Source organism: Ursus maritimus, unplaced genomic scaffold (genome assembly GCF_017311325.1).
Source record: "Ursus maritimus isolate PB19 unplaced genomic scaffold, ASM1731132v1 scaffold_31, whole genome shotgun sequence".
In the NCBI taxonomy this organism is placed as follows: Eukaryota; Metazoa; Chordata; class Mammalia; order Carnivora; family Ursidae; genus Ursus; species Ursus maritimus.
Genome location: NW_024425675.1, coordinates 2,582,913 through 2,609,124, shown reverse-complemented (window position 1 = coordinate 2,609,124; position 26,212 = coordinate 2,582,913). Strand labels below are relative to the sequence as shown.

At 35.2% G+C, this 26,212-nt stretch overlaps 1 protein-coding gene across 2 annotated transcripts in view; it reads right to left on the bottom strand.

Moving 5' to 3' along the window:
- The window catches only part of CUL2 (cullin 2), a 97,546-nt gene that overhangs the window by 32,945 nt on the left and 38,389 nt on the right, over nucleotides 1–26,212 (bottom strand). For both annotated transcript variants that reach the window (XM_040645255.1, XM_040645254.1), the window contains exons 5-6: nucleotides 23,387–23,492; nucleotides 18,153–18,235 (exon numbers count right to left, since the gene is read on the bottom strand). In XM_040645255.1, coding sequence (XP_040501189.1) covers nucleotides 18,153–18,235; nucleotides 23,387–23,492 — 189 coding nt within the window. The remainder of the gene's footprint in view (nucleotides 1–18,152; nucleotides 18,236–23,386; nucleotides 23,493–26,212) is intronic.

Sequence of the window (26,212 nt, the reverse complement as noted above, 5' to 3'; positions counted from 1 at the left end):
AGGAATTACCTTAAAAGTCAGGATAGTGGTAAACTTTTGGAGAAAGGGAAGGGATATGACACATGCAAAGGCTTCAGGGGTGGCTGGCATGGTTCTATTACTTGACGTGGGTGATAGTAACAAGAATATTCATCTTATAATAATTCATTAGGCTGTAAAAGTGTGTTGTAAAATTATGTTGCATACTTTTCTGTATCACTAAAAAAGTTAACACACACACATACACACACACCAAAATCCCCAAAAGTACAAAGAAAACTGATGTAACAATATTAATATGTGCCACAATGAAGAAAAAGAGTACAAGATGCACAAAAATACTACATAACAATAAAAATAACCATGAAGATGACAATCCTGATACTTACTCAAGAACAGAGGTATGAAACAAAAACCAACAACTGCAAGGAAAAAAGTTAATAAATCTAAAAATGAGCTGGGAAGTTTTAAAACATCTCTCAGGAATTGAGATATACAAAAGAATAAAGACTACTAAGTTAGATTTTATCTTAGTATCTAAGACTGTATTCTCCTCAATGAAATCTCCAACCTCTACACAATTTAGAAATAGAATAACAAACACATGGATATATCAGAGAAAACACAAATAAGCCATAGCAGCCTATGTTACAGAGTGTTTCAAATTCAAAGTGAAGAAAGAATTTCATTTTAATTTTTACTTTTGTTCAAAGTACTCAACACTAGAAAGTTAACTACAGAATTACTGGAGAAAAGAAATGCAATTTTGAATCCCTTTAACATTAAAAACTCAGTGTTTTCAATAATATCCTTAAGAATCTAAGGAATTCCTTTTACCAGCATTTAAAAATATATCTATTTTGTCCGTTTTTATAATTTCATACCCAGTTTTAATTTTAAAGATTTATTTATTATTTGAGAGAAGGAGGGGGAGCATGTGCAGGGGAGGGCGGGGACAGGGGGAGAGACTCTCAAGCAGACTTCATGCTGAGCATGGAGCCCCACACAAGGTTCGATGCCGCAACCCTGAGATCATAACCTGAGCTGAAATCAAGGGCTGGAAGCTTAACAGAGTCTCCCAGGCACCCTTCCAATTTTAATTTTAAAGTAAAACTAAAGTTCTTGCAGAAAATTTATACCACAATATTTATGTTTCCAATTATTTGGTTATGCGTGCCTTTTTATATATCACTGAAAATATTCAAATCTTACACTGTGAAATTTAAACATATGAAGTTACAATTTTTATTTATTAAAGTTATAAAGAACTTTAGATTGTTACTGCACTGAAAGTCCCAGTGGGCAATTCTACTATATTAATATAAAAGATAAGTTAACATATGAATAAAATTACTTTTATCTTTCCAAGTGAAGTAAACACTGAAAAATATGCAGATATACAATCTATGGTTACATCAGATGTTTTCTTCCTTACGCAAGAGGAACACATTTACTTAAGGATTTTCAATTACATTTTGTGTGTACAGATTTAATGTTACCATGAAAAAATTTTTTAACCATTGAATCTCTTAACAACAACAACAAAAAATGACAACCTACATTTCACTTGCAAATCTAGTATTTCTCTAAAACACTTTTTTTCAAAATGCATGAAACTGGGATTACTCCTATAGTGTTTACATATCTCAAGAGAAGCAATCTTTTACAAGAACACAATTAAGCAAAAAGAGACCAGTCCTAGTTTTTTTCTTAAAAGCAGATGATGCATGATCTTTAAGCCATGAGCTCCTCCTTTCCTCCCTTTACATCATTATACATTGCTGTCTTTTCTGTCTGTGTTCTTTTAGACCTTCTTCTTGTCTTTCCTGCAGAAATACCACTGCACCTAATTACAACTTTTCTCCAAAGTCATGAAATCCTAACTACAGTTTATACTGTATACAGTTTATACTAAGTTTTTCAGCATTCATTCTCCATAAGAATTTTCACTTAGTGGAAGATACTGATTTCACAAGGAAAAATCCTCCATTAGCTTGACAGATAACTTTACCTCTTTAAAGGCTGAAATAGCCCTCAATTTTCTGAAATCTTCCAAGAAGGTACCTTGGGATTGGGGAATCTTTATGATCTATATATTTCTCTTATAATAAGGAAATGTAAGATAGTTCTGTGTAGATCATATACAAAAATTCCTAGAGCTATGGGAGGTGGTAGAGTATAAAATACACCTAACACACCTTCACATAACCAAACTTACATTAGGAAGTAATCTTTTTTTTAATGGTACCAACCAAATTAATTCATCTACTGATGAGCTTAAGACTACACAACTGAGAGAGAAAGTACATTACTTGGGTTACAAAAAATTATAATCATTATAAAATTAACTGAGGTATCGATTATCTAACCCCATTTGTAGGAAAAGAGCTATCCCATTAGTATCAGCTAACTACCTATGCGGTAGAAGTAATAAGCATTTTAGCAAAAGGACAGTGCTTACGAATCATAGGGCTAAAATGAAATGTAGACAGCTGCTGGAGCACAGTTTTAAAGTACCAGTTACTTAATAAATGTTGAATATCTAAGTGCAAACAATATACTAATTACTTAAGAATTAAGATAGCCACATGTTCTTTTCTTTTAGCAACTCTTGGCCATTTTGATAAAAATAACCTTTCAGACTACATTAAATAATTTTAGCACTAAGTGAGAGCCATCTAAGCAGGAAGAAAACCAGTTCTATCAGTCAGGGATTGCTTGCTCGTTATTACTCTCTACTCTGAAGTCTTTTCACTGTATAATCTTCTCTTCAATTCCACTCATTTCTTTCAAACTATGTTTCCTTGCTCTTGGCAATTTACCAGTCTCATGTCACAGAATATTTATTATCACACTTTCTCATCATCCTATTTATGACAGTTGAAACCTAATTAGACCTCATATAAAACCATACATTGGAAAACAGAAAGGGGCCTCCAAAGTCAGCTGATCCAATCTTCCCTATTTTATAAGTAAGGAATCCAATGAAGTAATTTACTCAGGAAACAGAGTATGTGAAGGAAATTAGAATGCCCTGATTACTGATCTGTCTGTTGTTCATACAAATGATTCAGAGAGGGATGCTTAAAATTTAAAAGAAGGTTGGGGGGGGGGGCAAAAAATCAAGAAAGAGCAAGACCACGAAGGTTGAGAATCATTTTTCTGAATACATCAATGAATACTTTGTAGAGAATTTAGGAAGTAAAACAGCATAACCCCCAAGGGTGAGGAAAAAAATTGATCCAAAAGGCATTTCAACCTGATAATTACATTACAGATTTGGGTGGCTCATTCGGTTAACATCTGCCTTCAGCTCAGGTCATGATCCCAGGTTCCTGGGAATGAGCTCTGCATCAGGCTCCCTGCTCAGCGGGGAGTCTGCTTCTCCCTCTTCCTCTGCTGCTCCCCCTGCTTGTGCTCTCTTGCCACCACGCACCCCCCAACTCTATCAAATAAATAAAATATTAAAAAATGTTACAGATTTGAAGAATAACAGACATAAGTTATCTGCATCCATTACCAAGTATTAAAAGGTTAAACTGTCTTGACAAGCTTTACATAAGAACCTGTTTAAAGACGAATACCTACACAAGTTGGATTGCTTTAGGGAGTTATTATAAAAAGTTGTCCCTTGGACACTAATGTTACTGACACTTTTGTATCTTATGCCTCAGGCACTGTACTAAATACTTCATACAACGCATCTCATTTCATCTTAACAACAGCAATATAAAATGGGTACTGTTAACACTCTCTTTTAGTAACTTGATTTAAACAAAATTCTTTTGGCATCAAAGGAAAAATAGTTGGCGGCTAAAATGCAGCGAAATCACAGAAGTGTATAAAGATATTCCCTGGGGAATAAATTACTCCACTCTGGTATTGGGTAAACGTGTAATTTTCAATCAATTTTCCCTTTATTTCTTACTCCTAATTGCTCTTTTTAAAAAATAAATTTCATTACTTGCAGTAGGAAATATGGGCAGTTATTAAATTAATATTTCTTACTGTTATTCTTAAATATTTTTAAAAATTATTAACAGAGCTCTAAGTAACTACAATAAACTACAACAAACTAAACTATTAATGTCTTCATTTCCTTTAACTGAGATTACCACATAGAAAACAATTTTTAATATCAGGAATTCTACATATTGTCTCACATTAGGAACCCTTCCTCAAGCTCCACACTATATATTCGTATCTCAACTGAACGAATACCACAGATTACAGTAAAAAGATACTTTGGATAAAGATTTTGAACTCTCCCCCTCACCAAAGATTCTATGTCCACTTCAGCTAATCTAAAAACATTCTTGTCGCCCAGAAGAAGGAAAGAAAAGAAAAAGAAGAATGGAATAATAAAAGAGAAAGAAAGATACAATAAGGAAGATCAATAAGACACAATTGATTCTCTGAAAAAAATTGCAACAAAATATAAAAACCTCTCACAAAAGTCATCAAGAAAAGATGCACATAAGCAACAGTATGAAAAAAAATATTCCACATGGGGATTAAAAAGAAAATAATACATTAACCATGTGATCAAAGTTTATCACAAGTAAAAAAAAGTACTGTTGAAATTCTTTACTCTTTGATATTATATGGTGAGAAGGGTGTCAATATCACCATGTGCAATTCCTCCCCCAAACTCATAATCTCAGTCTAATCATGACAAAATACCAAAGAAATCAAAGTTGACAGAAATACTACAAAATACCTGATCACTAATTTTTTTTTAAAAAGTGTCAACTCGTGAGAGACAATGAAAGACTAAAAAATTCTCCACCAAAAGAGACAAGGGAGCTAAATGCAATACTGTGGTTTAGACTGGATCTTGGGACAGTATGAACACATCAGTGAAAAAACTGGGGAAATGCAAATACAATCTGTAGTTTAGTTAACAGTTTTGTACTAATGTTCATAAATACACCATGGGTTGTGAGATGATAATATAAGGAAAACAGGAGTATACAGGAACTTTCTGCACTAGCTTTGCAACTCTTCCATAAATTTAAAGTTCTTTCAAATAAAAAGTTTTTTAAACAAAATACTGTCAACAGCTACTTCCAATAATTCTGAAAAAATAATTCACAACTGATGTAGAAGAAATAAATATCATACTGAAAAAACTAACTATAGGCAGTGTAAAAATCTTATTTCAAAAAGTCCGAGACAACTGCTTTGGAATACAGCACTCTAAGATTCGGCAAAACGCTAGAGACTGGAAAGATGGCAGAGCAGCAGCGTCATGAGCTCACCTCGTCCCATGGAGAGACACACCAAGGCAACAACTACATCTACACAGCTAACTCTGAAAATAATCTGAACACTGGCAGAGCAAATCTTCCACAGCTAGTTGTAGGAAGCCACATCAAAAAGGGTGGGAGGGGCGGAGATGCAATCTGGAACCAAACCCAAGCAACTAACTACAACGTGGGAGGGACATGGCAAGTGAGGAGGAGTGAGGGGATCAGACCCTCCCTACAGAGGGCACTCCCAGCCCCGGGGATCCACCCTAATGAGTCCCCATAATGTATGGCTTCAAAAATTATCCAGCTTAACTTCAGGAGCATTAAAAATCGGCAGAGCTCTTAACCCCTGGAGAGCTGGAGGGCAACAGGAAACTGAGTCCCTGCCTTTAAAGAACCAGCACACTAAATAACTTGGCAGAGACATAGCAGAGAAGCAGGAGTTTGAAAAGTGCTTTGGGTGTATGTGAAGATTTACTGACTGATCTTAGAACGTGTGCTGGAGCGGCAGGGCTCTGCAGAAGATTTCTCAAGGAACTACGCTGATGGTGGGCACCATTTCTCTTCTACTCCCTGGTCTAGATAACCGGACACAATTCTAACATTCTCCCATCTACACTGCTACCACAGTAGGTCCTCCCCGCCCCAGTGTTCCCCTATAGACCTGCTCCACCCAATAAATGCACCTCAGCAGACATCCCTCCAGAGTGGCTCTTGCCCTGCCATACCAATCAGGCTGCCCCTGCCAAGACCGGTGCCACTCCAAAGTGACTCCTGCCCTGACAAGCTGGGGAGACACCCACCATAACCAGCCCACCCACAGTTCCTACAGCCAGGCCTCTTAGCTGGCTGTACATGGAGTAAGCCCTTGCCCTTCAGTACACTTGCAGTGGTGGCAGAGACTAACTGTAGACAACTAGGCTGAGTGCTAGCCCCAACCACCACTTGCAGCTGCGCCTCTCACCAGTGTGGGGAGCAAATTCTGCCCACTGTCCCAACAGCAGGCAAAGTGGGTTACTGCAGCCAGTTGGGCTGAAGGCCAGCTTCACCCACCAGCATGCCCATAGCAACTGTGGCTCAGCCACAATAGGAAGGCACATGCAGCTCACACAGGGAACACCAACAGAGCACCAAGACTGGGGGTGGGGACTGTGCTACAGGGCAACACAGGACTTCTTCTACACAAGGCTACTACTTTCAAGACCACAACACAGCTAACCTAATACACAGAAACAAACAGAGAGAGTTAAACAAAATGAGAAGGAAGAGGAATACATCCCAAATGAAAGAACAAGATAAAGTAACAGAAAAAGAGCCAAGTAAAAATGGAGATCAACAATATTTCTCATAAAGAGCTCAAAGTAATGGTCATAAAGATACTCACCTGACTTGAGAGAAGAGTGGATGAACTCAGTGAAAACTTCAACAAAGAGATACAAAATATTAAAAAAAGAGTTGAAGAACACAGTAACTGAAATGAAAAATATACTAGAGGGAATCAACAGCAGATTAGAAAATGGAGAAAAATGGATCAGTGATCTGGAAGACAGGGTAATGGAAAGCAACCAAGCTGAAAAGCAACAACAACAACAAAAGAACAAAAAGAAAAATAAAAAATAATAGGTTAAGAGAACTCTGCAACAGCATCAATAGTAATAACATTCATATGCTAGGGAGCCCTGAAAAAGGAGAGAAGGGGCTGGAAAATTTATTTGAAGAAACAATTGGAAAACAGCTGAAAAAAGGTATCTGAGAAAGCAAGCAGACATCCAGGTCCAAGAAGCATAGACAACCCTTAACAAGACGAACCTAAGGAGGCCCACACCGAGACACATAATTAAAATGGCAAAAGTAATAATAAAGAGAGAATTTTAAAAGCAGCAAGAGTAAGGGCACCTGGGTGGCTCAGTCGGTTAAGTGTTTAACTCTTGGTTTCGGCTCAGGTCATGATCTCATCGGTCATGAGATCAAGTCCTGGGTTAGGCTCTGCACTCAGCGGAGAGTCTGCTTAAATATTCTCTCCCTCTGCCCCTCCCCTCAACTCGCATGCTCTCTAATAAAAAAAATCTTAAAAAATAAATAAATAAGCGGCAAGAGAAAATACTTACGTACAAGGGAAATACTTTAAGACTATCAGCTGATTTTTCAGCAGAAACTTTGCAAGCCAGAAGAAAGTGGCATGATATGTTTGAAGTACTGACAGGAAAAAACTACAACCAAGAATACCCTACCTGACAAGGTTATCATTCAGAATTGAAAGAGAGATAAAGAGACTCCTAGACAAACAAAAGTTAAAGGAGTTTATCACCACTAATCCAGCCTTATAAGAAACGTTAAAGGGAATTCATTAAGTGGAAAGAAAGGGCATAACTAGAAGAAAATAATAAAACGTATTTAATTAGACAAATTAAAACAAACATATAGTAAATATAGATTAATTACTTATAAAACCACTATGGAGGTTAAAACACAAAAGTAATAAAATCAATTACATCTACCAAAATCAGTCAAGAGATAAACAAATTAAAAAGACATAACATATGACATCATATACATAAAACATGGAGGGAGGGAGTAGAAATTTAATGCTTTCAGAACGTATTCGAATTTGAGCAACCATTGACTTAACATACCCTGCTATACATACCGGAACCTATATAAGAACCCAATGGTAACCACAAATCAAACACCTATACCAGATACACAAAATATAGAGAAAAGAATCTAAGCATAACACACTAAAGAAAGCCATCAAACCACAAGGGAAGAGAGCAAAGAAGAAAAGAACAGAACTACAAAACAACCAGAAAACAATGAACAAAATAATAAGCAGTAAGTACGTACTTATCAGTAATTACTTTAAATATTCAAGGATTAGATGCTCCAATCAAAAGAGAGAGGGTGATGTGGATAAAAAACAACAAGACCCATCTATATGTTGCTTACAAGAGACTCATTTCAGACCTAAAGACAGACACAAACTAGAAGTGAAGGGATGGAAAAAAATATTCCATGCAAATGGGAGTGAAAATAAAAGATGGAGTAGAAACACATACATCAGACAAAATAGACCAAGAGACAAAAATCATCACATAAAGGGATCAATCCAAAAGGAGAATAGAACAATTTTAAGTATCTATGTACCCAACACAGGAGCACCTAAATATATAAAGCAAAAAATAATAGACATAAAGGGAGATATTGACAGTAATACATTAGTAGTAAGGAATTTTAACACCCCACTTGTATTAGTGGATAGACAGATCATCCAAAGGAAACAACAGCTTTGAAAAACATATTAGACCAGATGACTTTAACAGATATATCAGATCATTCCATCCACAAATAGCAGAACACATTCTTTTCACGTGCACATGGAACATTTTCTCAAACAAATCACATGTTAGGCTGCAAAACAAGTCTCAATAAATTTAAGAAGACTGAAGTCATATCAAGCATCTTTTCTAATCTCAATAGTAAGAAACCAGAACAGAAAAAAAAATAGAAAAAAACACAAACACATGGAGGCTAAAAAACATGCTACTAAACAACCAATGCGTGAACAAAGAAATCAAAGAGGAACTCAAAAAATAAATGGAGACAAATGAAAATGAAAATATAATAGTTCAAAATCTTTAGGACACAGAAAAGCAGTTCGAAGAGAGAAGTATACATTGATACAGACCATCTCAAAAAACAAGAAAAATCGCAAATAATCAAACCCTACACTGAAAGGAACTACAAAATTATGAAGCCTAGTATTAGCAGAAGGAAGAAAACATAAAGATTACAGCAGAAACAAATGAATTAGAGACTAAAATTTTTTAAAAAGGAAGAAAACACCAATGAAACCAAGAGCTGGTTCTTTGTAAGATAAAATTGATAAACATTTAGACAGACTCATCCAAAACAAAAAAAGAGACTCAAATAAATAAAATCAGAAATGAAGGAGGAGAAGTAACAAACCACATCACAGAAACACAAAGAATAAGAAACTACTACTAATAATTACATGCCAACGAATTGGACAACCTAGAAGAAATGGATAATTTCCAGAAACATATATTCTTCTAAAATTGAATCAGGAAGAAATAGAAAATTTGCACAGATCAATTACTAGTAATGAAAATGAACTCGTAATCAAAAAACTCCCAATAAAAAAAAGTCCAGGACCGGATGGCTTCCCAGGTGAATTCTATCAAACATTTAAAGACTTAATACTGACCCTTCTCTCTTTTTTTTTTTAATTTTTTTTTAAGATTTTATTTATTTATTTAACAGAGAGAGAAACAGCCAGAGAGAGAGGGAACACAGGCAGGGGGAGTGGGAGAGGAAGAAGCAGGCTCCCAGTGGAGGAGCCTGATGTGGGGCTCGATCCCAGGACCCCGGGATCACGCCCTGAGCCGAAGGCAGACGTTGCTTAATGACTGAGCCACCCAGGCGCCCCTATACTGACCTTTCTCAAACTATTCCAAGAAACTCAGAAGAGGAGGGAAAACTTCCACATTCATTCTACAAAGCCAGCATTACCCTGATATCAAACCAAGACAAAGACACACACACACAAAAGAAAAAACAAACAAAACTACAGGCCAATATCCCTGATGAACACAGATGCAAATTTCCTCAACAAAAATATTAGCAAGCCACATTCAACAATGCATTAAAAGGATCATTCACCATGATCACCATAATCACCACAATCAAGTGGGATTTACTCCAGGGATGCAAGAGCAGTTCAATATTCACATACCAATGTAATACCTTGCATTAACAACAGAAAGGACAAGGATCATCTCAATAGATGCAGAAAAAGCATCTGACAAAATACAACTATTCTTGATAAAAATTCCCAACAAACTGGATTTAGAGAAACATACCTCAGTATAATAAAAGCCATATATGAAAACCCAACAGCTAACATCATATTCAGGGATGAAAAACTGAAAGCTTTTCCTCTAAGATCAGGAACAAGACAAAAATGTCCACTCTCACAGCTTTCATTCAACATAGTACTAGAAGTCCTAGCTGCAGCAATCAAATACAAAAAAGAAAGAAAAGGCATGCAAATTGGTAAGAAAGAAGTAAAACTATCACTATTTGCAGATGACATGATACTATATATAGAAAACCCTAAAGATTCCACCAAAAAACTATTAGAATATATGAATTCAGAAAGCTTTCTGGATACAAAATTAATATACAGAAATGTTGTGTTTCTATACAGTAATCATAAAGGAGCAGAAAGAGAAATTTTTAAAAATCGCACTTACAACTGCACCAAAAATAATAAAATGCCTAGGAATAAATTAACCAAGGAGGTGAAAGATCTACACTCTGAAAGCTATAAAATATTGATGAAAGGAACTGCAAATGACACAAACAATGCTTGTGGATTGGAAAAAGCACTACCGTTAAAATGCCCACACTACCCATAGGAATCTACCACTTCAATGCAATCACTACCAAAATACCAATAGCATTTTTGTCACAAAACTAGAACAACAACTAATAATCCTAAAATTTGTATGGAACCACAAAGACCTTGAACAGCCAAAGCAATTGTGAGAAAGAACAAAACTGAAGGTATCACAATCCCAGATTTCAAGATATACTACAAAGCTGTAGTAATCAGGGTGCCTGGGAGGCTCCGTCAGTTAAGCATCTAACTCTTCATTTCAGCTCAGGTCATGATCTCAGGGTCCTGGGATTGAGACCCACATCAGGCTCCCCACTCAGCAGGGAGTCTGCTTATCTCCCTTTCCCTCTACCCTTTCCCCACTTGTGCTCTCTCTCTAAAATAAATAAATCTTAAAAAAAAAAAAAGGCAGCAGAAATCAAAACAGTATGGTACTGGCACAAAAACAGACACATAGATCTACAGAACACAATAGAGAGCCCACACTGCTATGGTCAATTAATCTATGTCAAAGGAAGTTACAATATACAATGGGGAAAAGACAGCGTTGGGAAAACTTGACAGCTCTATGCACATTAATGAAACTGGGCCAATTTCTTACACCATACACACAAATAAACTCAGAATGGATTAAAGATCTAAATGTGAGACCTGAAACCATAAAATGCCTAAAGGAAAACATAATAGTATCAGCCTTAGCAACAGATTTATGGATATGTCCTCAGGCAAGGGAAACAAAAGCAATAATAAACTATTGGGACTACACTAAAATAAAAAGCTTTTGCACAGCAAAGGAGACCATTAATAAAACAAAAAGGCAACCCAGTGAATGAAAGAAGTATTGCAAAAGATATATCCAATAAGGGGTTAATGCCCAGAATACATAAAAAACTTACACAATCAACATCATAAAAACCAAACAATTCAATTAAGAAATCAGCCAAGGACCTGAACAGACATTTTTCCAAAGAGATACAAATGGCCAAAGGACACATGAAGAGATGCTCAAATCATTAATCATCAGGGAAATGCAAATCAAAACCACGATGAGATATCACCTCACATTAGTCAGAATGGCTAGTATCAAAAAGACAAGAAATAGCAAGTGTTGGTGAGGATGTGGAAGGAAACCACCATGCGCTGTTGGTGGGAATGTACATTGATGGAGCCACCACGGAAAACAGAACAGATGTTCCTCAAAAAAGGAAAAATAGAAATATCCTCTAATTCAGTAATTCCGCTACTGGGTACTTTTCCAGAGAAAATGAAAACACGAATTCACAAAGATACATGCACCCCTGCATTTATGGTAGCATTATTTACTACAGCCAAAAGAGGGAAGCAACCAAAGTATCTACTGATAAAATGAATCGATAAAGACGCAGTACACATATACAATGGACTATTACTCAGACATAAGAAATGAGATCTTGCCATCTGCAACGACATGGATGGACCTAGAGGGTATTATGCTAAGTGAAATAAGTCAGACAGAAAAAGACAAACACCACATGACTTCACTTACATGTACAATCTATAAAACAAAGCAAATAACAACAACAAAAAACCAGACTCTTAAATACAGAACAGACTGGTGGCTGCTGGAGGGGATGTGGGCAGGGGGGATAGGCAAAATAGGTGAAGGGGATTAAGAGGTATAAACTTCCAGTTGTAAAGTAAGTCAGTCATAGAGATGAAAAGTACAGCAGGGGAAATATAGTCAATAATATTAATAATCTATGGTTACAGATGGTGACTACACTTAATTGTGGTGAGCACTGAGCAATGTATAAAATTGTCAAATCACTATGTTGTATACCAGAAACTAATATAACACAGTATGTCAGCTATACTTCAATAATAGAAAATAAAGGCAAAGGTTAATTTGTAAATGTGAAAAAAAAATTCTTCTTACAAAGAAACCCTACACCCAGATGGTTCTGCAGGGAGTTTTACTAAACACTCCAAAAAATGATCACCCCATGGACATTAAAGAGGGCACATGACGTAATGAGCACTGGATGTTATATGAGACTGATGAATCCCTGAACTCTACCTCTGAAACTGATAATACACTATAGGTTAATTAACTGAGTTTACATAAATTAAAAAAAAAATGATCATCCCAGGTTTATACACTCTTTTACTCAAAAGAAAAAGAGGGAATAGCCTCTAATCCATCCTACAAGAATGAGTCTGATACCAAACCCAAGACATTATGAGAAAAAATAATTATAGGCCCATTCCATTCATGGATATATATTCAAAATTCTAAATAAAATATTATGTAGCAAATCAAATGCAAAAATGTTATAGAAATTATTATAAACAACCAACCTGGGTTTTTTTCTAGTTATACAAGGATAGTTTAATATTAAAAAATCTATAAATGTAACCTACTACACTAATAGACTAATAGAAAAAAACCATGATCACTCAATCCAAATACAAGTCATTTTATAAAATTCAATACCAAATTCAAATTAATTTCATCATTCCGAGAAAGAGTATCTAATAAAAAAAAAACTGGAGGAAGCATCATTTTAAAAGAAGAAATGTTACATGTGTAACCTTTACAACTAGGAATGAGACCAAGATGCTCACTACCCATCACTCCTCTTCAACACTGCTGTGGAGGTCCTGATCACTGAGGTGTGTGGGCACGGCAAGTGTGTGTGCATGCACACACACACACAAAGGAAACATAACTATCTTTTACAGATTATGATACCTTACATAGAAAGCACACACACAAGAAGCACAAATTATTAGAAATAACACTTTTTTTCCCTTGGAGAAGCAGCTAGAAATGATGGAATTTAACAAGGTAGCTGAATATAAGATTTACATATTAAGAGTATTGTATTTCAATTCACTAGCAGAAAACAAATAGAATGGATAATTATACAATTTTTTGGTAACAGTATCAGCGAATATGAAGTATCTTTTTTTTTCCTTTTTAAGATTTTATTTATTTATCTGACAGAGATAGAGACAGCCAGTGAGAGAGGGAACACAAGCAGGGGGAGTGGGAGAGGGAGAAGCAGGCTTCCAGCGGAGGAGCCTGATGTGGGGCTCGATCCCACAATGCCAGGATCACGCCCTGAGCCAAAGGCAGATGCTTAACCACTGTGCCACCCAGGCGCCCCGAATATGAAGTATCTTGAAATAAAACGAATGAAGAACCTTTACAAATAAATTTATAAAAACATATTAGGAGATATTAAAGAAGGCATTAAAAACAGCAGATATGTTTACAGAAGATTTAATGAAGATACAAATTCCCTCCAAACTAACTTATATATTCGACTCAATTTCAATCCCACAGAAAATTTTTTCTATGGAACTTATAATCACCTTTAAAAAAAAGATCATTATGACATGTATATGAAAGAGTAAAGGGCCAAATAACAGCAAGAACACTTCTGGCTTATGGAAGGCAAATCTGTCTTACCAGATAACAAGACTGATTATGCTATAATAATAAACACAGTGAGGTATGCGCTCCAGGACGGACAAACAAACAGAACAGAAAAGAGCCCTGACAGGGAACCACACTTGTAGGAAATTTTGGTATCTAACAGGGGTATGATGTTACAATAGTGGTGAAAGTAGGAAGAGTTAAAAACAAAAACAAGAACAAAAAACCCAGGAGCTGTTAAGTTAAAATTTTTTTTTCCATTTGTCACTTAATTCTTGCCTTTATGATTACACGACAGAGAGAGGATGCTAAAGTCATGACTGCTTTGCTGCTGAGTTTCGATTTCAGAATAAAAACTTTCCAATTCAACAAATATTAAGTATAGAATCTTTTTTTCAGATTACAATTTGCCAAATGATTCTCTTGGGGATAAAGAAGTCCACCACGTAAATGCTAAGGCAGCAATTCTGATCCTAGGAATCCACAAACCTTCTAAAAAGTACGTAAAGTTTTGTGTGCATGTGCATATTGAATATTTTTATGTGGGGAGGCTCCAGAGCTTACAACATCTTCCTAAAGGAATATAAAGATTACACACACACATACACAAATAGAAACCACTGTACTTAAGTAAACAATTATTTAAGTACAACCAACTATCCGTAGTAGTTAGTTGGGAAGAGAAGAAAGGTGCAGCTAAAAGGAAGAAAACAGGGATATTCACATTTTATGTGCCAATTAAACTTAAAAAACATATTTTTAAATTTTGAAATAATTACAGCTTCACTGGAAGTTGCAAACATAATACAGGGTGGTCCTGAGAATGTTCATCTGGTTTTCTCCAGTGGTAACATCTTACATAATTATGATACAACATCAATCACAGGAAATCAACACTGATACAACCTATAGACCTTATTCATATTTTTGACCTTATTCATTTTTTATACACAATCATTTGTGTTTGTATACATGTAATTTTATGCAATTTTATCACATATCTAGATTCATGTTACTGCCACTATATTCAAGTTTTACAACTACTTTATCACCATAAAGCAACTCCCTCATACCACCACTTTATAGTCTCACACCAACCACTAGTCTGTTCTAAGAAAAATGTTAAGTATTAATACTTACGTAAACTCCGTGAGTGCAAGTACATACGTATGTGTGTCTATTATATGTAATATATGTGTGTAGATATATACATACGCACATCCATATAAATGTATGTACACACACATATATGCACGTGTATTCGATCTTAAACGCATAGAGAATTTCTATTAGAAAATACTTTAAATCCTTAATAGTGGTTTGCTTCAAATAACAGAACTGAAGGCATCAGGGGAAAAGTGAAAGTCTTTTAATTTCTCTTTTTAACCTTCTACACATTTTTAATTGTGTACAATCAACATATTTTACTTTTATAATTTTTTTGTAGAAAGATAATGCTTTTAAACACCCTTTGTGTAAGCTTGATTTTCAGAGGTCAGATTTGAGAAACCACAAGTTCACAGTAATGCCCTTCAGACACTTGTAAAGAATATCTAGGAACCTAGGGATGATTACAGGGAAAGGAAATTGTGAATAAGTTGACAGGAAATCAAATTTGTAATATGCTCTGCTAGATCTGAAAAGATTTTATTCCATAAGTTTGGTGGAGCTCTTTCCACAAAAAAGTCGTAGGTACACACGATAAAATACTTCTCTGTTAGCAGCAATGGCAATGAGAAGCAACTTCAGCAAACTACTGCTAAGAATATGTAATACATGGGTAAGACCACAGACACAAGGGCCAGAATGACCTAACTTCCGATTCTCACTAAGCCATATACTAGATACATGACCTGAGTAAGTTAACTATCCTCTCAAGCCTCATTTTCCCCATTTGTAAAATGAGCCTATGATAATATTCACCACACATCCCATTATAAGGCTCAGACAAGTTACCACAGCCACTTGTCCGTGTAATGGAAGTTATGGTATCTGGCCATATTAACTCAAATGACAATGGGTAAATAGATATTAAAACAATGTAGTGGAAATACCCAAACTGGAAGTTTGCAGGCATGAAGTCTCTTTCCTTAGGTATTTCAAATTCGGTAAGTCATTTCTACTAACTGAAGGTCAATTTGCTTACTTATAAATAAAACTTGCCCTGCCTCCTTAAGATCAAATAAAGAATTATGTGTGAAATTACTAGAATACAAAGCATTATAAAACTAAAATGTATATAAAAGCTAAAGCACTAGAACCAGGAATGGAAGAAATAGTCTTTGGATTTAAAAGACAGGCATAATGGATTTAGAGTTAGCAGAAGCCATATTTGAATCCCTGGAATTAAGAAGATAGGGGCTGGAGTCAAATTAGCCTTGTTAGAGTACTACCACTGACATCTTCATTTGTAAAATGGTAATGGAAGTAGTACCAACATCCCAGGGTTGTGAGGATTAAATGGGATAATGCAGGTAAAGCTTTTAGGACACTTTCTGGCACATAGCTCCCATATTTTGTTGTTGTTGTTGTTGTTATTGTTGTTATACCTTAGTTTCCTTAGCTGTAAAATGTGGGATAACACCTACTTAATGGAGTACACATGAAAAATGAGACATTAGAGCATGTCGAATAATATTTTCATGGAAGCTGATTATAACAACAAAATTAAGACAAGTTGGCCTAATAATATCTCTAACCAAATAATCTCTGTCTTTTCCAGAATATCCTGTATAGTATTATTTTTTAATTTTTATTTTATTATTGTTTTATTACTATTGTATTATTTTTCATATACAGTTAGATTTTCTTTAGTTTTTCATCAATTCATTTTTAACAAGCTAACAATCACACTTAAGAAAATTTACTAGGTTGGGACAAGCCTATTAAAAGAGACGTTTCAAAAAACTACATTTAGAAAATTTTAACAGTATTTTCAATAAACTTAATGTAAATAGCTGAATTCCAAGTCGAGAAACAAGTTAATATTTCATAGCAAAATAAATACATTAGAACCTACAAATATTGTTTGGAGTGTTCTTTTAGTTAATTACGGTTTAGTAAACAAAAGAGAAAGAAAAAAATTGTCCCACCCTACTGCTTCACTATCCTTTTCTCTCCATCTCCCTCATTAAAAGGGTGACAGTTTTTTAAAACCATTACTAATTGCTACCATCTACTTTCTACTATTTAGTATTTACATTAAATTTTAAAATATTCCCTATCCTCTTTGGTGGCTTGTTTTTTGTTTCTGTTTATTTATTTGGTTTTTTTAAAGTCCTATTAGGAGCCCATAGAAAGAACAATGCTTTCCTTTTTTTCCCTCACATAAAAAACCCATATTTGGGTATTCTTAAAGAAAGCATTTTCAGATGGAGTGGCCATTATCACACTGCAATTCACTGGTCTAGATAATTCCTACAACATCAGTTCCAGTAAAATGAAATTTATTATACACACATCTGTATGACTGACTTTTAGTGCTTCTGATTCCCCAAAGCTGAAGTCTAGTAATTTTTTAGGCCAGAGCTGACCCAAGGATGTTCTATTCTGGACTCCACAGGAAAACTTGTAATCTTAAATTCTATTCACACAGCAATTAGGTAAACAGTCCACCACTCCGGGCCATGAGTAGAGTGAGAAGCCATTTTCCCACGAACTAATCTCACACATAGACAAGTTACTAATTTAACACTGGGGCTAAGAGGTAACCAACTACCTAGAAAAATCTGTTTTCTAGAATAGGTAGGTTATCCTTATCAAGATTTAAACTGAGAGAATATGTTCAAACAATTCAGCTATGCCCTGGAAGGTGCAAGGGGTATCAGGCTTGCAACAAAAAGGGGCAGGTCACTTCCTTCAGGGACTTATTTATTTACTAAGCATATTGGGCTAAAGACCAAAGACCTGTCAAAAAAAGATTATAAAACAATTTTAAAATATTGGCATTAGATGGAAAATGAGGCTCGTTTAAGTAAACCAAGGCTTATGTCTAGTTAACAGCCATGCAACTGTACACTATTTGAAACCATTTCAAACAGCAAATTAGAATTGACTCAAGAAGACGAATGTCAGTACTCACTTTTTTATTTCTCGGAGCAACATTCGGATAAGAATGGTCTGAAGTGGTTCAACCATCAATTTCCTCCACATATCCAATGCTAGCTGCCAGGAAAAATAAAAATTATCAAGGATGAATTACCTAGTATTTGTTTTTAACATTTGTTAAAATGTTAAAAATAACTTTTTAAAGTAAAAATACACATCAAGTATTTACAATTAATATTTCAAAAGTCAAACGAAAATTAAATATACATAAAAAATGAATTTCTAATTTAAATTGAAAATGACTATCAGACATGCACAAAGAACAGAATTAAGGTTTGAATTATTTGAAACTGAACTGAATTCAACTGAACTGAAAACTCAAATAATTGATTTGATTTTTATAAACTATAATTTATTGATTGTTAAATGCTTGGTATTATGGAAAGACCTTATAAATGCCAAGACTAAGAGAAACAAAGGAATTATGTTCAAAGTGATTTGGCTGTTGGCTGATTTTTAAAATTATGAAACCTCTCATACAAACATAAAGGGTAAGTCAATTAAAAGAATAATAAAATAGAACATCCCTGTATTCACCACCCAGTTTAAGAAACACAACTTCCCAATTACCGTTGCTCCAAATGCCCTCCTACTTCCCCCTCAGAGGCTACCACAAACCTGAATTTTGTGTTAAATCATTCCCTTGCCTATAGTTCTACCAAATGTGTACATATTCTCATATTTTTTAAACATATAAGTCCAATATAGTTAACATACAGTGTTATATTAGTTTCAGGTGTATAATATAGTGATTCAACATTTCTCTGTACTACTCATTGCTCATCAAGATAAATGTACTCTTAATCCCCTTCACCTATTTCACTTATCCCCTCACCCACCCCTCCACTGGTAATCATCAGTTCACTCTCTATAGTTAAGTCTGTTTTTTTGTTTTTGTTTTTTCTATGACTGACTTATTTCACTTGGGATTATACTCTCTAGATCCAACCATGTTGTTGCAAATGACAAGATTTCATTCTTTTTTATGGCTGAGTAATATTCCTTTGTACATATAGATCACATCTTTTTTATCCATACATCTATTAATGGACACCTGGGCTACTTCCATAATTTGGCTATTGTAAATAATGGTAAAATATACACAGAGGTGCATATGTCTTTTCAAATTTGTGCTTTCATTTTCTTTGGGTAAAATACCCAGGAGTGGAATTACTGGATTATAGGGTATTTCTATTTTTCATTTTTTGAGGCACATCCATTCTGTTTTCCATGATGGCTCCATCAATATACATTCCCACCAACAGCGCACGGTGGTTTCCTTCCACATCCTCACCAACACTTGCTATTTCTTGTCTTTTTGATACTAGCCATTCTGACTAATGTGAGGTGATATCTCATTGTGGTTTTGATTTGCATTTCCCTGATGAGTAGTGATTTGAGCATCTCTTCATGTGTCTGTTGGCCACTTGTATCTCTTCTTTGGAAAAATGTCTATTCAGGTCCTTGGCTCATTTCTTAATTAAATTGTTTGGTTTTTTTTTTTTTATGTTGATTGCATAAGTTCTTTATGTATTCTGGATATTAACCCCTTATTAGATGCCATTTGCAAATATCTTCTCCCATTCACTGGGTTGCCTTTTTGTTTTGTTGATTGTCTCCTTTGCTATGCAAAAAACTTTTTTATTCTGGCATAGTCCCAATAGTTTATTACTGCTTTTGTTTCCCTTGCTTGAGGAAACATACCATATGTTTCCTCAAGCAAACATAAATATGTTGCTATGGATGATGTCCAAGAGAATATTACCTATGTTTTCTTTTAGGCATTTTATGGTTGCAGGTCTCACATGTAGATCTTTAAGCCACTTTAAGTTTATTTTCATGTATGGTGTAAGAAAGGCATTGTTCCATTCATTTGCATGTAGCTGTGCAGTTTTCCCAACACCATTTATTGAAGAGACTCTTTGCTCCATTGCATATTCTCTTTGTCATAGATTAACTGACCATAGAAGTGTGGATTTGTTTGCATGGGTCCCTTATCCTGTTCCACTGATCTAGGGTCCATTTCTGTGTTAGTACCATTCTGTTTTGATTACTACAGCTTTGTAAGATAGTTTGAAATCTGGGATTGTGATACCTTCGGTTTTGTTCTTCTTTCTCAAGACTGCTTTGGCTATTTGAGGTCTTTGGTGATTCTACACAAATTTTAGGATTATTTGTTCTAGTTCTGTGAAAAATGCTATTGGTATTTTGATAGGGATTACACCGAATTTGTAGATTGTTTTGGTAAATCCTTGTGGTTTTAACTGGCATCTTCTTGTGTGAGGCTGGGCATCTTTTTATATGTTTATTGTACATCTTAGTTTTTTTTTTTTTTTATGTGAAATACCCATTCATCTCTTTTGCCCACTATTCCATAATATTTATCTTGTTCTTAATAAAAACTAGGAGTTCATTACATATTGTAGAAATTAATCCCTTGACAGATCTATGTATTTCAGTCATAGTTTGTGACTTAGCTTTTGAGTTCCTTTACAGTGTTTTTTTAGTAAAAATACATTATATTTTAATGTCTCAAAGTTATCAATCTTTTCCTTTACTGTTTATATTTTTCTCGTCTGTTAGGAACTTCCTTACCCTAATGTGAGGGATATGTGTGCTCTATATTGCCTTCCAAAAGTTTTCAAGTTTTGCCTTTCATATTTAAACTCCAATATATTTTTCCCATAAAGAGTACAAATTATTCCAGTACCAAAAATTGACTGCTCCTCTGTTGCCAACGTAACTCCATCTATACAGCCATTAGTCTCGTTTTAGCCTCTCTATTCTATTTCCCTGGGGTAACTTTATTCTCTCATCAAGTGGTAATTCCATTTCAAATAAGTAAGAGCATCAGCCTTCCCACAAGGCCATTCTTCAAGTTTTCCCTTATTTTTTGCTTTTTACATAGCACAAACAGAAAAAAGGTGATACAAAAGAAAATGAGAGGTTATAGCTATCATAGGAGAACAAACTAAGAAGCCTTTTGAAACAAGCTGGAGGGGCTATCAAAATTCAGGGTGTGCTTGGACCCAGAAAATCCACTTTCAGGTACCCACTCTAAGAAAATTTCTGCTCATGTACAAAGAGATATATACGTAAGTGTTAACTCCCTAAGTGTAAAATTTGATTCTACTTCATTCACTACTGTATTCTTAGCATATATAAAAGTGCCTGGCACACAGAGGGGCTAAAAAAAATTTGATAAATGAATAAATGAACAATGATATTCACAGCAGTATTGTTCATAACAACAAAGAACTGAAAACTAAGAATAGTTTAATAAATGATTAATAAATTATTCCGTATTCCTATTACAGAGTACTGAGCTCTCACAAAAATAAACTTATATGCAAAGAACTAGGCACATTAACCAAAAAACAAAACAGGCAAGAAATACAAGTTGCATGATATATGGTATGCTATCATTATGGTACATATGTTATCATTAATGTTTAAAATACAAAATTAAACCATTATGTGCACAGTATATTTATATGCAAATGCACAGGTAAAATTCGGGAAAGACATACTGTTTATGGTGATTTCCTCTGGGAGGAAGAGTGAGCTTGATGGTATTGGTGATAAGGGACAATTATTAAAGTATTCACTTATAATCCTACAAACTAAAGCAACTGTTACTCTACATCCTTTTTCTCCTACAGTTTTATTCCTATTAAACATATAATGTGTCCAAATTTTTTCATGAAAAATTTCCCCCTTTATTAAAGTTTCTATAAACCATTTTCTACTACTAATTTATCTCTTTGCCTTTATAACAAAATCATACTGTACATATTCATCTATGTATGGTGCTTACTGTTGAATATGAGACATTTAGATTGTCTACCCATTTGTCGCCCTTATTAACAATGATTGCAAGGAATACTTTTATTTTATTATTATTTTTTAAAGATTTTATTTATTTGACAGAGAGAGAGAGTGTGTGAGTATAAGCAGGGGGCAGCAGGCGGGGGGGGGGGGGGGGAAGCAGGTTCCTTGTTGAGCAAGGATGCAGGGCTCTATCTGAGGACCCTGGGATCATGACCTGAGCCAAAGGCAGACACTTAACCAACTGAACCATCCAGGCGCCCTGCAAAGAATACTTTAAAATATTTAAACTTTTTCCCCATTATTTATTATTTTCACAGTACAGATTACCAGACATGGGATTTTCTGGTTAACAGATATTGCACATTTTAAAGTCTACTGAAAGACAATGACAAATTTCTTTCCAGAAGTATTATTCTAAATAAAATTTCTACTAATGCTGCATCTTGGCTGTTTATCTCTTTCATTAACACTCACCACAATTTCACATTAATTTCTGTACTTATTTGGCACTGCTTCCCCATGAGGACAGAGACCTTCTGTCTGTTCACCACTGTATCGCCAGCATTTGGCTACTCAATAAATACGTATTCCATGAATAAACAAACATTGTACTGGAGTATTTCTTTCACAATGAATATATGCTTTATGTAACTTTTCACATTTGAATTTGCACTGTACCTCAAGAATCTGGCAGAACTACTCGACCTCCACACTTCATTGTTTTACTCTGAACTTCTCTAATTACTTTTTAAAGTTAAAATAAATTTGTTACATCCATAATTCTGTATTTCTTCTCTTTCAGGATCTCTTTTAAACCTATGACCTCTGCACTTTATTTTTTAAGAGAGAGGGAGCACGCACACACATGAGGTGGGGCGAGGGGCAGAAGGAGAGGGAGAGAGAATCCTATGCAGGCTCCACACCCAGCATGGAGCCCGACACAGGGCTCAATCCCACAACCCTGAGATCATGACCTGAGCTGAAATCAAGAGTCGGACGCTCAATCAACCGAGCCACACAGGTACCTTGACCTCTGCGCTTTTTAACTACAAGAATCTCAAGATTATTTTCTAAATACTTTTAGAAAGTACTTTCCTAAAGGCTTTTTATGAGCTTTTTCACATAGTGGAACTTTAACCTGTCATTTATTCATCCATCATTAATTTAATTACCTAAATAATATTAATCATGTCTCTTCTGTTCTCATCTATGTGAAGATTCTTAGGAAATCATTGCAGTGTTTTATTAACATTCAGGATGTTTTAAATCTCGACAATTTTAAGATAGTCCTCCTTAAAAAAAAGGAGAGTGAACCAAATTCCCTCAATAGATATAAAAACACTCTCATGTTTGCCAGTCATTTAAAGAATTTCCTACCTCTCCTATTTCCATAAGTGGTTCATTCATATCTACACCACCATAGCCATACTGAAGGTCAGCTTCTGTCAATTTATTCTTTTTAATAAACTGGGTGTTGAGATACCTGAAAAACAAATATAGTACCATTGGACACTATGTTAAAATCAGTAGGAAAACAAATAACTTGCAACTTGAAAATAACAATTTTAAGGGTTATAAATCAACTATAGAAGAGTGTGGTAATAGATCCAAAGAAATTACGCAGAAGTAAGAAATGTAATTTAAAACGATCAAAAGTATCAGCCAAAGGCTTTAACAGCAAAAGAATAACCTCTAGAATAGGGGGAAAAAGCCCTATTACCTCAACCTCACTTTAAAAAACTCAAGGGTTTGTTTCTCAGAGTCCATAGTCTCTTATGCTTCATTCCCCCTTCTGATTACCCCCTTTTTCTTTGAGAAACAAACTGAGGGCTGCAGAGGGGAGAGGGGTGGGAGAATGGGATAGGCTGGTGATGGGTAGTAAGGAGGGCACGTATTGCATGGTGCACTGGGTGTTATATGCAACTAATGAGTAATCGAACTTTACATCAAAAACCAGGGGTGCACTGTATGATGATAAACATAATATAATAAAAAATATGATTATAATAAAAAAAATTAAAAAAAAAACTCAAGGGTTTTGCTCTAAAAATTTCCAGTACTCATATAGCCCAACAGCTCCTACCCAAGGAGCTTCTACAATCTAATTTGCTCATTTCCAGATTCTTCTTGGAAGTCAGGATAAGTTCACTTTGCAAAGAATTAAAAAAAATAGTTAGAAGATAAAACTCAAGTCAGTCCTTCAATTTATGTCTATCACCAGGAAAAGATGTAACTTTTCATTTTTAAACAACAACAAAGAGATCACAATCAGTAGGTAAGAAAATGAAATAGACGGTTATAGACAGTAAGACGTATGAGCAAAACTGACAAATATAAGATCACTTTGTCTACCAGAGGAAAGCAGCTTTATAATGTTTCAACATATTCTAAGGCTAATAACTATAATGAACTTTACAAATTACTGAGATGAATACAGAGTTCTTTAAAGTAAATAAAATGTGTAGAAAGGGCTCAAAATAGTCTAGCACTCACTTTTCACAATCTTAGATCTCACTATAATGGCTATAATGCTCACCACCTAAAAGTACTGATTTGAAAGGTTCTGCCATGTGTAAATAGCTATAGACAACACAAATAGGCAATAACCACGAAATCTCTACAGTAAAAAACATACTTTCTAAGTGTTCACTGCATCAAAATGAAAAGTCCACTTCACGTCTGCAGACAAATGAAACTGAAAACAAAGATAATAAAAATTTGAACTGCATAACTCTACCAACAACTCTAGGAGATGATGAAAAACACAATTCCTGGAATTAAGTCCAAAGCTGTATAGATAGAACCATTTACACAAGCTGCACTCCCACAAGGACTTACTACAAGCCTCTAGACGCCAAGGCTTAAAACCTTGGTACTCTCTTTGACATTTTAGTCTCCTCTACCCATTTGTTACAAAGTCCTATTATATTTTTCCTTCAAAATGCCATTTCACCCTTCCTTCCATTCTCTCTAGGAGTATATCCTCCTAATTTCATGCTGGGTTTTCAACCATGCCTCCCAACTGAAGAAAAGGGAATAGGCCTGAGAGAGACAGAAGTAAAAGCTAGAGAGAGAGCATCTAGGATATCCGGCCTGAAATAGGGATATATAAACTGGAGAGATATTTTAACCTCTGGCCTTTGTCATTCAGGTCTCCGCTCAAACACACTTCTCTCAGGCCTGATCTGATATCAATCCAAATGAACTTTAACTTCCCACTCCCATTAAAGTAATTCACACAACTGTTTTATATTCTTCACGGTACTTACTACTTTGTGAAATAATCCAATTCTTTTATTTGCTTATTTGCTCTGTACATCTGTTACCACTCTAGAATATAAGAACTACAAGGCAAGGACCTTGATAACACAGCATCCAGAACCAGTGGCAGGTAAGCAGGAAGTCCTCAAAAAATACTTCCTTGATGAATTACTGAATACATAAATGGATAGCATTCCAGACAGCAGGGATAGCAAAAGCTAATATTAGAATACAAACTGGGAAAAGCAGTCTGGAGTCAGATCATAAAAGCCACAAATGCCAGGAAATAAAAGTAAACACTAACCTTTACTGAGCTCGTGTCATGTGTCAGGCATACCTGACATGAGCATTTTGTAAGGCTGACTACTATGAAGCAGGTATGTGTGGTACTATTATAGTCCTCCTTTTATATGTAAGAAAACTGCAGCTTAGAGAGCTTAAAGAACTTGCCAGGGGTCAATCTGCTAAGTGGCAGAGCTCGCACAGAAATTCAGGAGTTCTCCCTCTCTCATCCAACAAGTACTGACCAAGCATGAACTCTAAATCAGGTAGTGTTCCAGGCCCCAGGTACAGAAAGATGAAAAACAAAAATGTGGGCTTCTTGCACAGAGTTTACACATCTGGTAGAATATATAAACATAAACAAATACAATATTTCAACAGTGACACGTGTTCCCTGAGTAGCAGGAATTTGTCATATCTTTACCATTTATATGTGCCTTCCTATATGGATCCCTAGCACCAAACCAGTTTCTTTTTTGGTCTGTGGTACCATGGCCATCCCAGTAATCCCACTAAAAGATTAGAAACATTTATCTCTCATCCTTCCATTTCACTCCTTTAATCAGCTGCTCTTTGTGTCCTCCTGAACTACTCATCATCCTCTCCCATTACTTTCCTTCTCTCTTCCAATGCCTTTTGTTTACTCTCTGCTTTGATCCT